General features: G+C 41.8%; 1 protein-coding gene across 1 annotated transcript in view; it reads left to right on the forward strand.

Moving 5' to 3' along the window:
• The window catches only part of CCDC170 (coiled-coil domain containing 170), a 466,382-nt gene that overhangs the window by 73,202 nt on the left and 377,669 nt on the right, over positions 1–15,511 (forward strand). Inside the window, exon 3 of the mRNA XM_069606775.1 lies at positions 6,927–6,954. Within this exon, the coding sequence (XP_069462876.1) occupies positions 6,927–6,954 (28 nt within the window). The remainder of the gene's footprint in view (positions 1–6,926; positions 6,955–15,511) is intronic.

The following is a 15,511-nucleotide window of genomic DNA, read 5'->3' on the forward strand; positions in this document are numbered from 1 at the left end:
TACAACATGGCATTACAGGCTCTTTTTGACTCATTTCTGGAAGTCGTGATTGTTGCAGTAGTACTAAAAAAAAAGATTCCTACTCTCTGAAAGTGTGAAGTATACCTGACCTGTAAATGTTGCTCTGCCCGATTTGTGAACAGTTAGCTTTTCTATGTGAAGTGCTGGCCAACAAACTTTTGTTTTCTTCATTTCCAGACCTCTCTGGATCTCAAGCTTGCTTAAACAGCGCAGAACGATCAATTTAAGTCAATAGATATAAATCTGGATTTGTCTACGGAGTTGTAGCTTTCTAAGCATCAGGGCCATCTCAAGGAATTTTAGGCACAGGGCACAGATGCCTTTGGACCCCTGAGCCGAACCAAAGAAATTAATGATCCAGAATCTCTGGCCATGCCACCCACCCTCAATGTGATCATAGACCATAACTTGATATTCCACCCTACATCAATCAAAACACGCCTTGTTACTGTGAAGGCATCATGAAGCAAGACACAGACAACAGACCTAAAGTTCAAACAAACTTCTTCATGTGCAGAACGTCTCACCACGGCTCCCATCAGCATCTTGCCTCTCACTCACCTCCCTGTCCACACACTTTTTATACATCTGGCTTGTGTAAAAGAATTGCAGGTGTGAGTCCTTTTCTCCTAATTCCCTGACTATAGTTAGGGAAGAAACCAGTGTCCACTGGCTGTGGAACAGTCGTGTCCCCTGCACAGCAAGTATTATTGTAAAACAAACAACACTTCCAGTTCAATCACACATTTGTTTGATTTGTTCAAAACACAATTTTTCTTTAAGTGTAATTGTAGCATCAAGGATGTACAAATTAATCACGATTTAATACATGGTCACAGAATTCAATAAACAAGGAAAGAGATCTCTGCTCTATGTGTTTTGGGACTTCTGTCCCTTCTTCAGGAGCAAGAATTCACACTGTTTCTTTCAAGAATCTTCAAGGTAATTTATACCCTGAAATAGAGAATAGAATAAACACTCTTTTTAGTATGGAGTATTCATATGTATGTACATACTAGCATCATCACTGGTACATTCTTTCATGACCCAACCCTAGCTCATTCACCTGGTGCAGAGCGGGATGCAATGATCCAATTGGGTGTCTTCAATTCTTAATGTCAACTGTTCTCCATCCTGTTAAATAGATAGTTGATTAATGTAATTATATAGCCTTAGATCAACTCTATTGTTATACATTGGAGTGAAGCTAAAGCAGAATATGGTAATCTTCTTACCTTAGACTGTCTGCTGTCCAGTATATTCTAGGGTCAACCCATCAGAGTTACCTTGTTAGCATTTTGCCTGTTAAGGATGATATCCCATCAAATCTCATTGAAGACAGACCACATTTCTCATCAATGCTCACGTTTCTATTCTGATCACGACTATATAGCATAACTGTGATCTGTTTCTCAGTGGTTGTCTCAGTTCAAGATGCACAGTGTATGGGTACTAGCAACCGGTACCTTCTCCAGCCTATGGGAATTATAATGAAAAAAGGGAGCCGAACCCGTGCTTATCTCGTGCTGTTGCAAAAATATGAGGAATGTATACAGAATAGTGTGGAGGCTTAGCTCTAAGGTGCGTCTCAATTACTATTCATGCATGATGCTATGTACATTTGGTGCTGACAATTCACCTTTCAATCCTCATCACCCATCAATCCCCATCACTCAAACCCTGTAAAAGCAGGTAAAATATAGAAAGTCACATACATATGTGATCAGTGGGACCCCTGTTCTGGTGTTTATCAAGTGATCAGCTCCATTTTGCTTATGGCTTGGTTTACTGTTGCCAGACCTTTCAGATCTTGAGATACTGCTGCCTAGCACCATTCTAAAATGGCTGCTATTAAAAGTAACATCATTGCAATGTCTTAACGCGATGATGTCAAATGTAAACAAGTGACGTAGCGCGCATCGGCATCTGGATGCACTCTGCTTAGTTGCTATGTTTTGTTTAAATGATGTTAAAACTATTTTGAATGCATGGTCTACTGTATTCCAACATATTGGAATATTAGAAACAAGTTAATCTGTATTAGTTAAAAATAAGAATGTATGTAATGTCTAGTGTCACAATATTTTCCATTGATACTTATATATTGGACACCCTTGACCTCCATAACAATAGTGTACATACTATTACAGGTGTATCGGAGTGAATCATATACATTTACTTCAAAAAGATCTCTTTATTGGTTGGTGTCCCTTCTGGTGTGCAATCACCATCAAAACAATGTCATGTACTTCAATCCTACCAAAAGTTTCATATGGTTAATCCAGGCCTAACTCCGTTCCAGGCTCAGACAGGTTAGGGAAAGCTACTCCAGGTGAATGTTTTCAGGGTATGAGGGGTTGGACATGCTTGCAATCTATATATACAATTTCATTCATGGTACAGAAACAGTAGTTACCAATACCAGTAGCTTTTAGGGAATAGTTTTACAAGCATGCTTTTACAAGTATGCTCCTAGATAAACCTCCTCATTTATGCCATTTGGCGTCAGACTGTCCAGCTTTTCAATCCAATAGAGTTATCTCTGATGAAATATTTTAGCTGAATCCCCAACTCTATTGGGTTTCTTACCACTTCTAGTACCATACATTTCAATTGTAGTACTGTATGTCTTTGTTCTGTCAAATGTCTAGCGGCTGGTGAGTGCACATTTTTAGTTCTTATGCTGCTCTTGTGCTCATTACACCTGTCTTTCACTTTTCTTGCAGTTTGTCGCACATAAAGAAACCCACATGGGCTACTCAAACAATGTATAACTGAACTTGATTCAGATGTTGCAAAGTCTCAGAGTTTGATTTTGCCCCTGTTCAGGGGTGTCGCACATAACTGCCCTTCATAATGTTATTGGAATTGTGGCAATGGAGATGGGGAAATGTCCCGCTCTTCTTTTTACTGACTGTTGTTTTTCCATACTCTGCTTTCCCTTTTCGGCCTTAACCCATTGATCCTTTGAAATTTCTACCCTTTTTGTAAGCTTTGTAAGGGGAGGTTTTGGGAAAAGTTGTTGTAACTGCATATCCAGCTGTATGAGTTTCCAGTTGTTCTTAATACGTCGAGCCACATGGTGACTTTGACTACAATATTTCAAAGTATAGAGAAAGGGAATCTCATGTGTCTTAGGTCTGACCTTCAAGAGGTCCTCACGTTGCATATGACTTGCTTTGCTTTGAGCTGTTGCAATTATGGTTTTGGGATATCCCCTTTGTAAATATTTGCCAGTCAGTTTCTCATTCTGCATCTGCAATGTGTTCTCATCGGAAACAATTTGTTTCAACCTCAAAAATTGTCTGTAGGGAAGATTATCCTTCTGATGCCTTGGATGTTGACTCAAATAATGCAGGGAGTTATTGACATCGTTGGTTTATGACAAAATGTGTGTTATCAAGATGCCTTCTTTAAGTTCTAATTCTACATCCTGATAATGTAGTTTGGGTGCGCCTACTTCCATGGTAAATTGTTTACGTTCGTGTGTAGAGTTTAGGCATCTTAGAAACTCATCTAGTTCACTATGCTTGCCCCCCCAAATCACATACACATCATCAATGTATTTTTTCCAGACTAAGAGTCTGGTTGACCAATGTATTGACTATAGTAAGCCCATTACTAAGACATGCCTGGAGTTTGCAACGGTACTCCTCCGAGGCCCTCTTCCTCGTCTCAGTACCAAAGTGGTGTGGCTGCATATCGGTGTGCATAACTCCTAGTCGCCTCTTCCTCGTCTCAGTACTGTCAAATGTCATGTGTGGAACAATGAGGCGAGCTGGCTTAAAATAGCCTATAAGGTTTTGGGGAGAGTTAGGTTTGTCATCAATAGAAAAAGGGGGTATCCTTGTCTCGCCCAGGGGTTCCGCAGTCCCAATCTTCAAGGACCCTCCACCCCAGTGATCCTCCCTGCTTTACCGTCCCAAGGCTTAGTATCGAAGAGTGATGGCCTTTCCCTGGCCCCCTGCGCAGAGGATCCAAGGCGAGTAGGAGTGAGAATACCCTCAGGTTTCTCACAGTACTCACTTCCAGTTCCTTTACCCTCTTCAGACTTGCTGGAATCTTAATAATAAAGAATTGGCATTTCAAGGGCAACATTAAGAGTCTACAATGAGTGTACAGGACACATTTTGACAATAGCGACCAGGAGGACGATGTAGTCTTAGATGCAGGGCACAGAACATTATACGTATGAAGAAGGTACACCTACCTCAGCATAGACAGAGGACTCATATCAGCACTCTCACAGAATGTAAAACTGCTCAACCATGGAGACAGATTGGAAGCAATGAGAAAGGTACGCATATCATTGAAAAGAATAGATAGTGAACATAAATTAGCAGCTACATGGAAGGTGCATGTATGCTAACAAAGACTGAGATTAGAATAGAACTATGGTATTCTATCTGTATTATTATTAGTCAGCAAAGAAACAAATGGCTTTTGGTGTGAAATATATCAATGCCACTATTATTACACAGGAAGCAACACTAGCTCATTAAACCATGAGTGATGGAAGTACAAGTGTCTTTAGTTTTAACTTTGTCCAGATTTTTGACAATATTGTTTTGAACTTTTAGATATGTATATGAATTGAGATTTTCACTTATATGTGTATATTTGTATAATATAAGTAGTATTTTCTCCCAAAAAATGTATGTTGTGAAAGGCTTGTTTTTTAGACTAAACCAAAAATCAATAAATAAAACCATGAGCATAAACTAAATCACTCTTAAGAGCTGATCATTTTGACGGGTTAGGCACTACAAGATTAAATGAGTTGCTCAAGATTTGAGCCAGTCTGCAATTTCTGCATTTGACTCATTGTTTCCCAAATCTTATCACAGAGCAAGTGCCAGAACATGCATTGATGTGGCCTTAAAAGATTTCATCTGGTTTGTCTATTGTATTTTAAAGCTTTACATATACCCAAACATTCAAAATTGTTGGCTGTTATTCATGATGTGCAGAAGTACCTTTTTGAAATTGTATTAAAAAAGCTACCAATTTCTTGTACCAAAGAAACACACCTGAAGATATTGTTGCAAAGAGGCCTGTGATATTATGTCAGTTCTCTCTGCTCTGTCTATGACACCTTCACTCAAATGGTAAACATAAAACGAAAGGTTGGCAATGTGCTAGACAATGCCAATAGTATCTGAGAAAGCAATGTTTGCACTCAAGGCAGCAGAGTATTATGTATAGTGATAAGATAATTTGTCCAGGATCACTGTATCGTCCGCTGGCAAAACCAGGACAATGAGCCTCAACGCTTTTAGGCCACTGTCTTGAACTTGACTTCCTATTCAACTCGCCTGACTAACACTGTATGCTCTTTATTGGGGCGGCTGCAAGTTTTCACAACTCTCGTTTGGAGGAACTAAGTTCTAGACCTGCATCATACTGATGCTATATTACTTTTGATAGCTAGCGTTATTTGGTGGAGGTGTGTTGTTTTGTAGCGCAGTGGGTGTTACTATCCCAAAAGTATATATACATGCAAGTTTATCAACCTATGGCACAGGGAAGGCTGAGTCTTCTGGAAGATCGTGGCAGTGACATGCATCAATATGCATTTCAACTTTCAGGATTGCAAGTGATCATTGTATTCCCCACAGAAGGGTGAGAATGCTACAGGAGTTGTGCTATAGTAGTGAAAACAAACTGGGGCAGATTCTCCAAATGGAGTTCAAATGAAAATAGTGAAGAGGATGCCTTTCTTTCATTTGCTCTCAAAGGTGGCCTGCGCCTTTCAGCGGTGGCTGAACAGTAGTGCAAATATGCAAATATGCAAATATGCTGGGCAGCTCCCCTTAAATGCATTCGTGTTGGGAACCGGATCCGGACACTAATATATTTCCACATGGGGGTTTGGAGGGTTTTTCAGAGTGTTGGGCCCTTGAAGGGCCTGACACTGTGAAATGCGGTAAACCATACACATGCATTTCTGTCCTTGTTAGAAGGATCCTCTCCCACTTAGAAAACATGCATGAACGTTTCACAGATGAACCTATCGTGCATTGGGCCTTCCCCTGTGAGTAGTGCAAACAGGCGCAGGTTACGCTCTTTCATTTTTGCACATTTGAAAGCGCATACCATTTGAGGATTCGGGATAATGATAATGATGTGTTATTTATATAGCGCTTTAATCCAAAGCGCTTTACAGAGCACAGGGATGCGCATTGAAATGTCCATACATGCCCCCTTTATTTGTGTAAAAGAGCAAAGGCAGAGAAAAGGGCATCTGAATGTGTGCATCTGGGATGCACACATTCAAAGGCCCTTTGTGGATTTGGGTTCACCTTTCTTTGGCGCAAGCGATGGGACGCGATCGCGCATTTCGTTACTTGCATAAAATAAAGGTTTGAGAATCTGGCGCAGTGTGTGCACTACAGTGAACACAGAAAGCTTCACAGGATTCACTGATCAGCGCAGAATGTACTTGTGAACAACCTCCAGGCAGCAGGTTTAGAGCTTCAGCAGCGCTCCATAAAACATCCTGGCATAATTAGTAAAACATGGGAACAGACTTCTTTAAATCAGGCAGATATGTGGGGCTACCCCCCAAAGGTGGGGGGGCCGGGGCATGAGCCCCTTTTGACATCTTATAAAGATGTCCATGTTAAAAGCTTCTGTTAGGCTAAACATCGGCCAATACAAACTCTATTGCTCCCAATACGAGGGAGGGAGGCTTTCCTGCAACAGGCTCAAACTTACTGTTAAAAAATGTCTCACAAATGTGCTATTCCTCTCAGTGGGTGGAGATTGCACACATTATTGATGTATAAGCGCCTTACAAATGCACAACAAATAAAATAAATAAGACCATGGGGCATCTATTATAATTAAGATATTGACTGCTAAACCCATTGCAAAAACTCTATAACCTGTTCTTTGCTTTCTAGAAACCGAAGCAGACATGAAGCACAAAAGGTTAGTGAACCATTTTACATTTCCATTTCTTTTTTTTGTGCACATTTCTAGCCGAACTCAGTATTTTATGTATTGTTAAGAACAGAAATGTGAAATAAACTGTATCACAGTTGAAAAGGCAGATTTTATTAGGGAAAGTAAAAAGAGCACAACCTTCCATTAGTCCGCTCTAGTGAGCAATCCAGGTTAGATTATACTGAAGCCGCCAACTAGCTTGAGTCTCAGGGCACACCTCACAAGACTGAGATAACCTACAGAATTTCACTGCAAGATTCATATTCAGTATGAAGAGGTGAAAAGGTCACGACATGCTCCTGGTAGCCAAACACGATGAATTCTAGGCCCCGTGAGTGAGATCTAGAATGTGCCATTGCTCCAGTACGATCTGTCTTCTGCATCTCTTTTCAAGGGAGCAATTGCTGCAAATCTCACCTCCCCCTCCCCCACCCCCACCAGAAATGTCAAAAGTTATCTTTCATTAAATAATAATGTTACAAACATATTCCTGATCACATTCAGTTCTGAAGTCAAGTTAGTGGCCTGGCCGAGTATATTTCAGGACATGGAAAGGATAACTTGATTTGCAGAAGCAGCAACTCGCTCTTGCTATGAGGGCATCAGGGCTGGCTTTACTGCAGTAATCATTGATGCTGCTGAGTTGAGAATCTTACTTTCAGAGGCCACTGACGCTCACATTTTGGAAGGCCAGGACACGGAGATGATCTCCAAGTGTGCCGGGAGCAGAACTCTGGAATTCTCCGACAGTCTCTCTTCCCAAGGTATAAGATGAGTACACCAAATTCAGGAAGGCCCTGGGGACTGCACTGTTTTCTGGAGCGTACATGTGATCTGCCATGATTCAAGAGTGGAGCAGTCCTCGCCACCCTGCCTCACTTCTGCGCTCTGCTCATAATCTGCTTGGCACCTTTTACTTCTTGCACTAGGCTTTCACGATCAATTTGTCACTAAGAAAAATAATTGTGTGAGTGTATTAAGTACACCAAAACCCATCGTAACTCAAAACAGGATCACTAGTCAGATGGAGAAGCGACTGCTCCAGTTTCTAAATCCCCCTCTCCGTATAAACACATTAATGTGCACTAAATGCCTTCTCCTTTTCGCCCAATCGAAATCTTGACATTTCATCTTCCATAATTGCCATACTTGATTCTATGCAGAGTGCAAATAAAGGCAAACATGAAGGGCTCATTTGTTAGAGTTCCCCCTTCTCAACTATTCTTTGGATTGATAACTGGACTCGAGGAGCCCATCGCAAGACGGCATGACAATCCACTGTAACACACACAACTACATGACTACAAGACCTATCTCACCAAGCCTTGTGATTGTGTGGACATGGATGGAGGTCTCCACTCCACCCCTTTGCATGTTGGAGTCAGTCGCCCACTTGCTTCTAGGCACACCTCCTAACCATCACGCAGCTAAACAGGGATCTGGGCTGATCCTGTCTTGGGGAGGCAGCCTGGGAAATTGTACAGCATTTACAGATACGCCCCAAGGGATAAGGGGAAAAGGGGTTAATTGATGTTACAGTTATCTTTTTGTTTTCTTACTCAAAATAGATTGCCAGGCTCCTGTGCCGGGTAGTCAACAACTGCAAATGATATCACTCTGCATATTGAGCAAAAAGGAAACAGTTCCCTTAACTCTGCGGCAAGAGTGGGTTGCATTCTACCCTTTTAGTCCCTTCACCATTTCTTATGTAGCTGCACAATTGGCTAGGGTTTCCACTATGAGACATCGTCCCTACAGCCGGAGTTCCATAGTCTGCTGGCCATCACAGAGATTCACCAGTCTCTGTTGCCTTCATTTGCTCGCTAATTAAGGGTCTCCTGCCTCACATGCCACTGACTTAAACTGCCAAATACAATTCACATGAACACGCAGTTGTGGCATTCAGAGCTCCAGATAGCATGGGTGAAAGAGTATTTTACTTTCTGTTTCAGATTAGCATATTTTATGCGAAGTAAAAACATATTTTAATGATAAAAAGAGTCCTTTTTGTTGTAAAGCAAGAATCTCTGTAGCAAGAAATTGCTGTGAATGAAATGGAGCATTTCTATCATAGAGGCTGTCTTCCTATAAGGTAGCACTAGATCAGTGGTCCTCTTTGTGGAAGGTGCTGCTCATGCAACTGGTTAGAACACATCACCTGAGCGATGTAGGTGGCATAAGGGGTAACACACCTGTCATTGGCCTTTATGTAGAGAGTAAATATGTGTAAAGCATTGAGGAGGCTGCAGGAGAAATGGGTGGTGTCTCACTTTAAAGCAGCTCAACCTTGGAGTTCCCACTCTGTAGGCTTTGAATTACACTTCTCCTGCGCAAAGCGTGTCAGTGTCTGGGTTTGGACTGGCCAGCCGGCAGAAGGCTTGTGAATCCGACGGAGAAAACAGATCCTTGACGGTAAGCAGTGTATGTATCAGCTTAATACTTTGTCTTCCGGTGATACGGACTCTGTAACTTTGTAACGTTCTTGGTGTATCACCTTTTATATCATTAAAGACAAAGCTGAATATTTGGAAGAGTGGAGGTTAAAGTGGAAATTGAACCTGTCAACATATATAGAGCCATACTCCCTGGATTGCAGTAACTTTTAGTTGATAGCTTCTCCTTGCTAATTGAATTACAGCAAGTTTGGTTTGATCTGCACACCACACACGGCTGACAGTCTAGACATCCTCTCATAGAAAGTATAACTTCTAGAGCAGGTCCACCCTGGAGGATTTGTTGTGTGGACCACGAGCAGGAGTGAGCCACGAGGAAATTAATAACTCTGAGGTATTTCTCCAGAATGTGCTTAGTCTCTCCCCACTCCAAGTGAGATCACAAATAATACTGAGAATGGGTTTGAGAACGGGCTTGATGGTGTCCGCCTTTGTCACACTGAAGCTGGCAATGGGGGTTTGGATATTGCCTGAGATATACAAGATGCACAAGCTTTGACAGGGAACTGCAGGTGCTGTACGAACCTCAGGAACAATGAGTTGTATCTTCTGCACTATCTGTTGAACCCAACGTTGAACTGAATGCAAAATAAGGGAAGGAGCCTCTTGTATTGGTGATGTGATTCGCTCTACAGAAGTTATATTGGTGCCAGAAATCTTATTACCCAACAACCAGGAGGTCGTCATATTCGAGGAGGGAATGGATAATACATTGCTACAGGGGGGTGGCCCACAGGTAACACCATCACTGGATGCAGTGAATAAGAGGGTGTCCCAAAGGGTGGTCCCCTCACCCCCATGTTAACGGGATCGGGTAACATCCAAAAAATGAAAGATTTCTATGAGATTGCTGCAAGGTTAAGACTTACGAGTCAAGCAAGAGTCGTCAGCCAGATAGACTATGATTATATTAACAACCAGAGTCTACTGGAATTGGATCTTTGGGCTGAGCAGGCAGTTTCTGTGCCGATAGTAGTGTGTGGGGTGAGTGTGAAGATCCTAACGCCCCCTTGGAAGGGGAGCAATTACCACAGTTTTTAACGAAACATCCATCTGCGAGCATGTCAAATGGCCCAGAAACTTCAACTCTATACCCTGGTGTTTACCACACTATGAGAGAGTTAGAAAGTAATGGGAGGCTGACAGGCCCGGAGATATCCTCTTTGAACATAGTTTTGCGCTCTTTTGCAACTGTATATGACAACATCAAGTTAGAGCTTACAGCACATACCATGCAATTGAGCGAGATAAAAATCAACTTGGAGGCCATTGATGCTTCTATTAAAGACCTAGCTACTATGGGTAATGCTCCTGTTAATTCTTCACAGATGAATAATATCGGGTCCCCTGCTATTACATCTCCACCTGCTAACATGCAATCAGTGTTGGGTGGTCCAAAAAAGAAAAAAGTGAAAACAAAAATAAAGGGGCAGAAGGCCAGCTCATGGAAATTCCTTAAGTCTTTACACCTAACAGAAGAGCCAAGGATGGCACTGGCCTAAAGTGTAATATAACTGGGGTGACCCAAAAACAGCTATGGAGCAGAGGGATTTTCAATGTCGCATTACAGAGGAACTAGTGACCAGATTTAATCAGTCTAATATGAAATTGACGCAGGGAGCATCAACCTCCACCGCCCAAGCAGTGTGCAAAGGGATTGCCCTCTAAATAATCCTGTTGTAATACCATGCTTCAAGATTGTGGAGTCTGCTGTCAATTTAAGAATGAGAATCGAGAAGGGGGTCCAGAGTAACATTGTTTTGACTATTCCCCCCAGGTCTCCTACTAGACACATGATGTATGAGATAAGTTATTTTAATAACAAGCATTTGGTGATGACCCAATGGAAGCCTATGATCCCAGTAAGTACTGCAATACTGAGTTTGGAGAGAGGCGATCAGATTGCCCATGCATCGACAAGGGGTCCTAGTTCTGTGTTCTCAGCTCCATCATATAGGATTAGTGTGTCGGCCAGTGAGCTGTAGGCTCCTATTACACAAGGGCCCACCACAAGGTTCATATTGGAAAGAATTGTACAATCAAAAAATGAAGTCTTGTTGAACCGTTCCAATTTTCTTCAGTTATTTCATGAAATTACCTATTTGCGCCTGCTCACCTCTAGGTATATTGAGGGGGTGGTCTTTCTGGATGACAATAAGACAGATATAGTCCAACTGGAGTTTGCGTAAAAATTTATAATTAACCAGGTGCTGTCCGAAGTAGACTCATTAAGAATAATAGGCTATACCCTAATTCCAAAATATAATGTTTGTAATGGGGAAACTAAAGCCCTGAGACACAACTGGGTGGAAGGGAGATCCTATGATCCATGAGAATGTATGATGATAACTTGCACCAAGGATCCTATGAAGAAAAGAACAGTGGAAATATCGAATACAGAAAGAATTGCACTAACAAATGATCGCAATGATTGGCTATGGTTATCCCAGTCTCTAGCAGACAGCTTTAGAAAATTGGGGGATCGAGGGACGGGAATTTAGTGAACCCTCATGAAAAACATTTGTTGTCTCTCTTGAGCTGGAATACAAGGGGTTATAACAGTTTTACAGGTTCTAATGATATGAGTAAAATACTAAGGCAACATGATGTGTTCCAATTGCAGGAGGTGTGGTTAACCAATCATGTGTATTGATGGGTATAATGTGGTCCAACAGTTGGCCACTCCAGGAATAGGTGGTCTGCTATCAGGAAGATTGATCACATCAATGAATAACACAATACTGAGGAAATATGAAGTTGTTTCCAATAAAAAAAATTGGTAACCATTTAAAAAAAAAAATTAAAAAAAGTTTCCTATCTTTACCAATTTACCTATTGAATATATATTCGAATCCCATTTGTTCTAGCTTGGAGTCATTTGTGAGTAAACTGTCTGACATATGTGAATTCATTTTGGGTGATGAGCATGGAATGGTATGGTATTATTTATAAAGCGCCTATACACAGGCAAGTGTTTCAAAGCGCTGAAGGAGGGTGGGAACATGGGGGGGAGGGAAAAGCAACAGTCGCTCAGAACTCTTGAATTTCGGAAGCGATAAAGGTCTGCACAGGCAGATTAAGTGAATATGGTACATTTAACAGTTAAGATACAACAAATAGGCCTGACGGCGATTCTGCATTTTTTTTCAAGTGCACATTAAGGGGTGAGACGAGGAAGGCCAGAATGATCTACAGGCAGAGCTGTAGTGCAAGTGCAGGCAGGATGAGGGAGGGGCAGGGGACCAAGTGCACCCAGTCAATAGAGACTGGAGAAGTGCGGAGAGTGAAGCTCACAGGATCAATTGCAAGTGCAGTGAGTGGGTGGGGTGCAGGGCCCTGAGGCAAGTGCAAAAGGACTGGCAGGGGTGCCTGGGACCCGTGAGACTCTGGAGTACACCAAGCGGCCAGTCAGTGAGCTGTATGGAAAGGAGGAGAGAGAGGGAAGAGCAGAGAGCTAGGTTAGCAGGGTGAGAGAGAAGGAAGAGGAGAAGAGGAAGGCCTTGAGGAGTTTCGTAATTTAAGAATATCAGGCTCAAGACAGAGGGTGGCAGGGAGGCTGTTCCAGAGGGAGGCGCCTGCTGAGGAATGGGATCCCCCTCCAAATCTCTGCTTGGAGAACCTGCTCACTCGCAGACTGTTGGAGGTAGATGAGCGGAGGGCTCGGGAGGGACAGTATTTAGGAAGGCAACGTTGAAGGTAAGTAGGTCCCAGGCCCCAGAACGCCTTGTGGACAATACATAGGATCTTGAATTTGATCCTTGCAGCCACGGGCAGCCAGTGGAGGGATTTCAGTGCCAGAGAGATGCGGTCCCTGGGCTTGAGGCCAAGGATAAGACTTGCGGTTCTGTTCTGGATGAGTTGCAGAGGGTGCAGGGCAGAAGCAGGGAGGTTGAGGAAGAGGCGGTTGCAGTAGTCCAGCCTAGAGAGAACCAGGGCTCTCTGGAGACAGTGAGCCGCTGGGGGAAAGTGAGAAAAGGTTGAGTGCCTCTGAGGAGGTGTAGATGATGGCATACAAAAACAAAGGTGGGGACCCCTACATGGGAATATGGGGTGAGTTCGATATATACTACACAGAGAGGATGCCCTATGTGCTGAACAATTCAATAAATGTGTTTCAGAAAGCGCATGCTGAGGACCAGAGAGTGTGTTCTTATTAAAAATATATCATTTTATTCTGTTACAATTTCATAAAATACATCATTTTTGAACAATTATAAGACAACAATTCATTTCTAATCAACATATATTTTTGTGAACAAAGGTTTTTTGTGCAAATAGCGCATTTTTGTGTAAACATTTCGCCTATGTGTATATCACTAAGACACCATTCTACCATTCATCTTCACAATCAAATCTAGTTTGTATAGAGACATTCTAAATAACTTTTACAGTAGTAATATTCCTACTTTGACAGTCCACCATTATGTATCAACTATAATTATCCAAGATTATTCTAGTAGTATTCCTCTCATCAGTGGATTTCCTTTTGTATAGTTTCGACTTGACATCAATTGGCCAGATTTTACAGAACCATTGGTCAACGTCTTCTTCAGGATTAGTAGACTTATTCAAGGGCTTTATCAGTGCTACAACATATAAAACAACAACAACACTGTGATTTAAAACATTAAATAATGCTTAAAAACATAGACGAACAACATTGTTAAAAAACACAATCTCTGAGCTCCCTCAGTATGCTACCGTTATTTCATAAATGGGGAGCAAACTTCAATTTTGTTATAAACTCAGACCCAAGATGCTCGGGGTTAGTTAACCTCCTAATGCAAAAAACGGGGGTAAATGAATTACCATTGTTAAAATTGGGCCACTAAGTCCCCAACTGTCTTCAAATAGAAACCAAGAAAGCCCCCTTACTGTACATTCCTGTCAGTTCAAGTAATTATAAGCCCCCAAAGGGTGCACCATACAGAGGGCCAGGGTGAAAGATATCTGTAAATCAAGGCAATCTCATTTGTACCTTTAAACGTCCATTTAGAAAAAGGTTTCTTTTTGCAGCTTTGCAAAAATTTCCGATTCCTGTGGTTTCCCACTGTGTCTTTCCACTAGCGTTCAGTAAGCGAGTGAAATATTTATAGCTCCACCTCAAAGGCAAAGTGTTCCACTAAATACAATTCCTGTGAATATAATAATATAAAATAGATAAATGTTAGCTGAAGCATAGTGTGTCTCTAGTTAGCAAAATACAGTGTTGTACCGTATCTGATTAACAAGAACGGTATCGTACCGTTGTGCTTTTGTTCTTTCCAGTGCTAGTGTTGGTTTTTGCATAGGAAAAAAGTCATTTAACCTACAATAAGTTTCTACCGAACTGGGCATACTTGCTTCCCAGCTATCGAATTCGCTCAACAGTAAATTAAAAAAAATCAACACTAGCACTGGAAAGACCAAAAGCACAACGGTACTATACCGTTCTTGTTAATCAGATACGGTACAACACTGTTTTTTTGCTAACTAGAGACACACTATGCTTCAGCTAACATTTATCTATTTTATACTATTATATACACAGGAATTGTAGTTAGCAGACACTTTGCCTTTGAGGTGGAGCTATAAATATTTCACTCGCTTACTGAACGCTAGTGGAAAGACACAGTGGGAAACCACGGGAATCGGAAATTTTTGAAAAGCTGCAAAAAGAAAACTTTTTCTAAATGGACGTTTAGAGGTACAAATGAAATTGCCTTGATTTACAGATATCTTTAACCCTGGCCCTCTGTAGGGTGCACCCTTTGGGGGCTTATAATTGCTTGAACTGACCGGAATGTGCAGTAAGGGGGCTTTCTTGGTTTCTATTTGAAGACAGTTGGGGACTTAGTGGCCCAATTTTAACAATGGTAATTCATTTACCCCTGTTTTTTGCATTAGGAGGTTAACTAACTGTCAGGATCCATCCCTGGAAGCTATGGCAGAAGTGGAAGTTATCGCCGCGAAGAACCTTCAGTTAGCAGTCCAGTCCTCATCCAACATGGCTGCCTTTGTTATTTAAGCAAGCCCCGCCCACCTCCCGGCGCGTTGTATCTGTGTTATTTTTCCTGTGATACCAGCGTTTGGCTAAAACTCTGTTTTAG

The sequence above is a fragment of the Ambystoma mexicanum genome, chromosome 4p (assembly GCF_040938575.1).
Source record: "Ambystoma mexicanum isolate Mex_15411 chromosome 4p, UKY_AmexF1_1, whole genome shotgun sequence".
Classification (NCBI taxonomy): domain Eukaryota; kingdom Metazoa; phylum Chordata; class Amphibia; order Caudata; family Ambystomatidae; genus Ambystoma; species Ambystoma mexicanum.